The sequence below is a fragment of the Lutra lutra genome, chromosome 4 (assembly GCF_902655055.1).
Source record: "Lutra lutra chromosome 4, mLutLut1.2, whole genome shotgun sequence".
NCBI classification, from domain to species: Eukaryota; Metazoa; Chordata; class Mammalia; order Carnivora; family Mustelidae; genus Lutra; species Lutra lutra.
Window position 1 is genome coordinate 161,655,033 of NC_062281.1, and position 6,254 is coordinate 161,661,286.

The 6,254-nt window shown below is 47.3% G+C and overlaps 1 protein-coding gene across 11 annotated transcripts in view; it reads right to left on the reverse strand.

Annotated features, from left to right (window-relative positions):
* MAST2 (microtubule associated serine/threonine kinase 2) overlaps positions 1–654 on the reverse strand; it is a 208,642-nt gene extending 207,988 nt beyond the window's left edge. For 9 of the 11 annotated variants that reach the window (XM_047725738.1, XM_047725735.1, XM_047725734.1 and 6 more), the window contains exon 1: positions 155–654. In XM_047725738.1, coding sequence (XP_047581694.1) covers positions 155–343 — 189 coding nt within the window. In that variant the 5' untranslated portion in view covers positions 344–654. The remainder of the gene's footprint in view (positions 1–154) is intronic. The other 2 variants (XM_047725737.1, XM_047725736.1) reach the window with 1 other exon arrangement.
* Between the last annotated feature and the right edge of the window lie 5,600 nt (positions 655–6,254).

The window sequence follows — 6,254 nt, forward strand, 5'->3', positions numbered from 1 at the left end:
TCCAGACCTTCCTTTTCTCCCCACGAACTACACAGTCCCCACCCCTCAAACGCCCTGGCCCAAGTCTTCCCGCCTGAGATCCCCTCCCCCACTGTTCCCATTCAGGCTCCCGCTCCCCATCCTTTCCCTCCCGGACGCCGTCTGGCCCCCGTACCTGCTCCCTGACCTCGGGCCCCGAGAGCCCGGTCCGCTCCTCCAGTAGCTGCCTCCCGGGAGGTGCCCGCCGGCGCGGCGGCAGGGGCTGGGGTTGGGGCAGTTCCACCGCCCGCTGAGCCCCATCCTCCCGGCGGCCGGCCGGCGGCGGCGCCGGCTGCGGTCGGTCGCGGCAGCGGCTCCGCTTCATATCTGTAGCTGGGCCCCGCGGGCGTCAGCACTGCGACTGTCCCAGCCCCGTACGGCCCCGGGCCGCAGCGCTACCGCGCCAACCACCGCCCGCGGCCACCATGGCCGGGCGGGCGCCCGAAGCCACCGACCCCAGCTCGCCGCTCCTCCGCGCTTTCTGGGGCCTCAAGCGCCGCGACCTCCTCGGCGCTCCTTAGAGAGGCGGCAGCATCCCCGCCGCCTCGTCTTCTCCCACCCGGCACACGCTCGGCCCGCCACCCGCCGCCGGCTCTACAGCCAGCAGCCAGCCGGCCCTACAGCCAGCAGCCAGCCGGCCCGCCTGCCTCTGGCCCTACCCCGCCCCTTCCCTCCCCGGCCCGCGCGCGCGCGCGCGCGCACGGGGAGCCCGCCCGCCTCCTCTAGTCGCGCGCGGCCTCCCGCGCACGCGCCAAAGAACGGTCGCGACAGACCCGCCCGTGGCCTCCCAGCGCGGTGAGTAGAACGGAAGGGGGCGGGGCTCTTGGCGCCGCTACTGCGGCTGAGGGCGCTCATTGATTCTTTCATTCATCCATTCATGAAATCGTGTGCCCCGCCAAGCGAAGCGCTAGGGATCTGAAAATGAGTTAGAGGGGCGCCTGGGTGGCTCAGTCAGTTAAGTGTCTGCCTTTGGCTCAGGTCATGATCCCAGGGTCTTGGGATCGAGCCCCATATCGGGCTCCTGGCTTGTCAGGAGGTCTGCTTCTCCCTCTCCCTCTGCCTGCCTCTCTGCCTACTTGTGCTCTCCATCCTTCTGTTAAATAAATAAAATCTTTAAAAAAAAAAAAATGAGTTAGAACTGATTAGTGTCTTCAAGGATCTAGGGGAAGAGGGACCAGGAACAAGTAGAAAACAAAATATACAATTAATGAATGGAATACTAATGTGTGCCCTTTTATTGAGCACTCACCAGCTGTTTTCACATCACACTTTGGATGCAGGTCTGCTCTTTCTCCTGTTAAAATAAGAAGACCAAGGTGAAGTGACATGCACCAGGTCACTCAGCCAACCAGTGACCAAACTGGACAGGACTCAAAATCTTGCTTTTTGTCCCTTTGCAGTTTTCTGCTGCTTCCAGAAAGTAAGACAGGCTATGGAAAGTCCTATAAACAAGGAAGAAATGATGGATTCCCTTCCTTCTGGGAGGAAGGGGAGGACAAAAAGGATTGTTCTGGAACAATCCTCATGACTCCCCACTGACAATGAAGTCATGTTATAGCCCAGTCCAGCCTGGCCACAGCCAGTCCAGCTGTGGCCTGGGCAGCCCTGCCTGCACTTGCAGTGACTCATCTTCACAGCAACGTGGCTGTAGCTCAGCCCTGTCTGGCCTCCTTCTGGCTTCAGCTGGTCTGCCACAACCTTGTATTTTTCCTCTTTAGTCTTGGACACGGTTTCCTCCTAGAAACCTTTCCCGAAGATTTTCTTCACCCACTTTCACCCACTTTTCCTAGGCCTTCTCCCTGAACCTTCTTAGAGAAGTAATAATAACCAGCATTTTAGAGTGCCTACTGGAAACCAGACACTGTGCATTCAATTCATACACACAAAACAAGAGTTAAGTTATATTATTTCTAGTTTATAGTTGAGGAAACTGAGGCTCAAGTTGCCTAACATGCTCAATATGACATAGTTTATAAGTGCAAAGCCAGGACTCAAACCAAGGTCTGTCATATTCCAGGTCCTACACACACAATCAAGTATACTGCCTATCACCAGTCTGCTGCTGTATACCCTGTTTCAGTTCCTCACCACCATCCATTCATTTGTCTCAATCAAATTTCATTGTCATCCTAGACTGTCTCCTTACCTTCTGCCCCCATGTCCAATTAACAAGTCCTTGTTACTTCTGTAACCTTACTTTCTCTCCACAGTCTCCTCTTTCCATTCCACTGACACCACCTCAGCTCAAGTCTTACCTTCTCTCACCTACCTGACTTAGAAACTTTCAAAACTTGGAACCCCCAGGTAGCTCAGTTGGTTGGGCATCTCTCTTCAGCCCAGGTCATGATCCCAGGGTCCTGGGATCAAGTCCCGTGTTGGGCTCCTTGTTCTGTGGGAGCCTGCTTCTCCCTCTGCTTGCTGCTCCTCCTGCTTGCGTGCTCTCTCTCTCTCTCTCTCTCTCTCTCATTCTCTCTGACAAATAAATAAACAAAATCTTCAGAAAAAAAGAAACCTTCTAAACTGGTTCACCTACATACACTCCTTTTCTCTTCAAACCCATCCTCCAAAAAGCCATTAAAAGAATCTTCATATAAGATGATGTTATGCCTTTATTTAAAACAAATGGATTTCCATGACCTCCAAGATAAAATGTTCACTTATTATATTTGACAAGACCATCCAAGATCTAATCTCTGTCTACCTCTCCTTCTCCTATTAATTCCTGCTGTACCAACTATTTACAGTTACACCAGCTGTCTATAGTTACCTGCATGTACGGGAGCTGCCACATTCTTGGTTACAAACATTAGAAACAACCTCTGAGTATCCTAGACCTAAGGGAGAATTTATTTGAAGGCTATATAGAGGGGCTCACAAAATTGAACAGAGACTGGAGAAGCAGGCTTATGAAACTGACAGGAAACAAGAAGTTCTACAAACTGAAAATCAGGAACAATGTCAGGACACTGCTGTCACCACCACTCCCACACATACCACCAGACAATGTACTATGCTGCTGCCATGCACCTCTGTAAAAGGACTCTAATCTCTTCATAATTACATCACCATTCCAGATTCACAGTCTCTGGCAGGAGAATCCTCTGACTCAGCCTTGGTAATTTAGGGACCAGAAATCCATTCTAACTTTTCACCTTCCGCTATAGGGACTACGAAAGTCAATGTGGCACAGAGACTCTAAAATGGCCCTCATGATCTGTCTCCTCACCAGCATTCATGCCTTTGTGTGATCCCCTCCCCTTGAGTGCAGATGGGACCCATGACTTACTTCTAACCCATAGAATATAACAAAGATGATATGATATCTCTATCCTGATTACTTTACATTTTTTTTAAAGATTTTATTTATTTAGGGGCGCCTGGGTGGTTCAGTGGGTTGAGCCTCTGCCTTTGGCTCAGGTCATGATCCCAGGGTCCTGGGATCAAGCCCTGAATTGGGCCCTCTGCTCAGCAGGGAGTGTGCTATTTTCTGTCAAATAAATAAATAAAATCTTTTTAAAAATTTAAAAATTAAAGATTTTATTTGTTTATTTGAGCAAGAGAGATCACAAGTAGGCAGAACAGCAGGCAGAGAGAGAGGGGGAAACAGGCTCCCCACTGAGCAGAGAGCCCGATGCAGGGCTCGATCCCAGGATCCTGAGATCATGACCTGAGCCGAAGGAAGAGGCCTAACCCACTGAGCCACACAGGCACCCCTTACTTTACATTTTTAAGAGTCTGTATTGCTAGCAGACTCACTCTCTCTCTTCTAATGGTCTTGAAGAAGCAAGCTACATGTTCCAAACTGCTTATAGAGAGAGACATGTAGCAGGAAATTACAAATAACTGCTAGGAGCAAGAGGCCAAGGAGCCAGGAAAAAAGCAAAAACAAAACAAACAAACAAACAAAAAAAACAAAAAAACCTCAAAGTGTTCTGTTCTACAACTAAAGGAAATTAATTCTACCAACAACCTGAGTGAGCTTGGAAATAGATCTTTCTACAGTTGAGTCTCCAGATGAGAACACAGCCCAGCCATACCTATACTCCTGAACCACAGAAACTGTGTGTGTGTGTGTTTTGGTTTGGTTTTGGGTTTTGGGTTTTTTACCTTTTAAATAGGCTCCATGCCCAGCATGGAGCCCAATGCAGGGCTTGAAGTTATGACACTGAGATCAAGATCTGAGCTGGTATCAAGAGTCAGGCACTTAACCAACTGAGCCACCCAGGCACCCCAAGTGTGTGTTATGTTAAACTGATAAGTCTGTGGTAATTGGACAGTAATAGAAAACAAATACAGCCAAATACTCACTTTCTCAGCCTCCCATCAGTCAGAGATGACTATGTGATACAATCTGGCCTGAAACTACTTTTATCCCTGTCTTCTCCAGCTTAATTAATGACAAGCCATTTTTTTTTTCAGTTGCTTAGGCCAAGACCTCAGAATGATCCTTGATCCATTGATCATGATCCAGAATGATTCTCTTTCTCATACACATGACACCCACTCCACTGGCAAATCCTATGCAAATTAAGAGGATATTACAAAATCTGGGAGAGAGGTGATGATCACAAATACTAAAAGAACAATAGTGGTGAAGGAAGAAAGTGGATGGATTTTAGCCTCATAAAGTAGAAAAACAGGACCTACAGTCTAAAGAGAGAAGATGAGAACATTTCTGAGTTCTGGCATGGGCGGTTGAGGTAGGGAGCAGCGGAGAAGAAATTTGAAGGTGATTATGGTTGTTTTAAATGTTTGTTCTTAAGTGACTATGAGAAGCCCTAATGAAAATCTCCAGTGCATTTTTTTATTAAATTGACTTAGAGCTTAGAAATGAGGGCTACCAGTATTTAGATGTGTTACTAACATAAATTGTTCTGTAATCTTGAAGTATAAATGAGACCACATTTCTTTGCTTTTATTCTATTTCATCACTCAGGCTCCTCATGTCACATTATCAGGAAGTCTAGTGCTTCCTCCTTGGTTATCTAAAAACTCCAAGGTTCTTATATATTCTAAAAGATATGGCAGTTACCTATTGTAATATAACAAACCACCTGAATATTTGCTGCTTAAAACAACCATTTGGGGGCGCCTGGGTGGCTCAGTGGGTTAAAGCCTCTGCCTTCCGCTCAGGTCATGATCCCAGGGTCCTGGGATAGAGCCCTGCATCAGGCTCTCTGCTCAGCAGGGAGCCTGCTTCCCCCTCTCTCTCTGCCTGCCTCTCTGCCTACTTGTGATCTCTGTCTGTCAAATAAATAAACAAAAATCTTTAAAGAAAAAAAAAAAAACAGCCATTTATTTAGTTGAAAATTGTGTGGGTCATCTAGGTGGCTTTTAGGTCTCTCCAGTTTAGCTGATTAATGCCAGGTTTGCGAATGCATCTGCTGTCAGCTGAGGATAGTCTAGAATGGCCTTTCTCACATGTCTGGCAGTTGGAGGCTATTGACAATAGTAATGGGAGAAACTAAGTCACATATTTCTCATCCTTTAGCATGCTAGCCTGAAATTCTTTACATGGCAGCAATGGTAGGAGTTCCAAAAACAGAAAAAACAAACAAAGAAAAAAAAAAGAAACAAAAACAGCAAGCCCCAGTGTGAAAGCACTTTTCAGGACTTTCTTACTGTCACATTGGCAATTGTGACATTGCCAAAGCAGGTCATTGTGGGAAGGGACTAAAACTATATAGCAAGAAAGAGTAAATTCAGAGAGGGGAAGAATTTGTGACTATCTCTGAAATCTACTCCAGGAAGATCAGTCCAACTTCCATAGCCAAGTCTAGCTAGAATTAGACTAGTCTATTAGCATCATTACTTCCTGCGACAATGTTGTGGACTGAATGTTTATATCCTCCCAAGATTCATGTGTTGAAGCTCTAACCCCCCAGTTTGGCTATATTTGGAGATGGGGCTCTAAGGAAGTAATTATGGTTAAATGAAGCCAAAGGGTGGGGCCCTGATCTAGTAGATTATTATCCTCATGAGAAGAGACACCAGAGAGCACTTGCTGTCCCTCACCCCAGGCATTCATGCACCAAAGAAGGCCATGTAACCACATAGTGAGAAAACGACCATCTGCAAGCCAAGAAGAGAGCTCTCAACAGAAACTGAATCACCAGGAACTCTGACCTTGGACTTCTAGCCTCCAGAACTGTAAGAAAATAGGTTTATGTTGTTTAAACCACCCAGTCTGGGAAACCTGGATGGCTCAGTCAATTAAGTGCCTGCCTTCAGCTCAT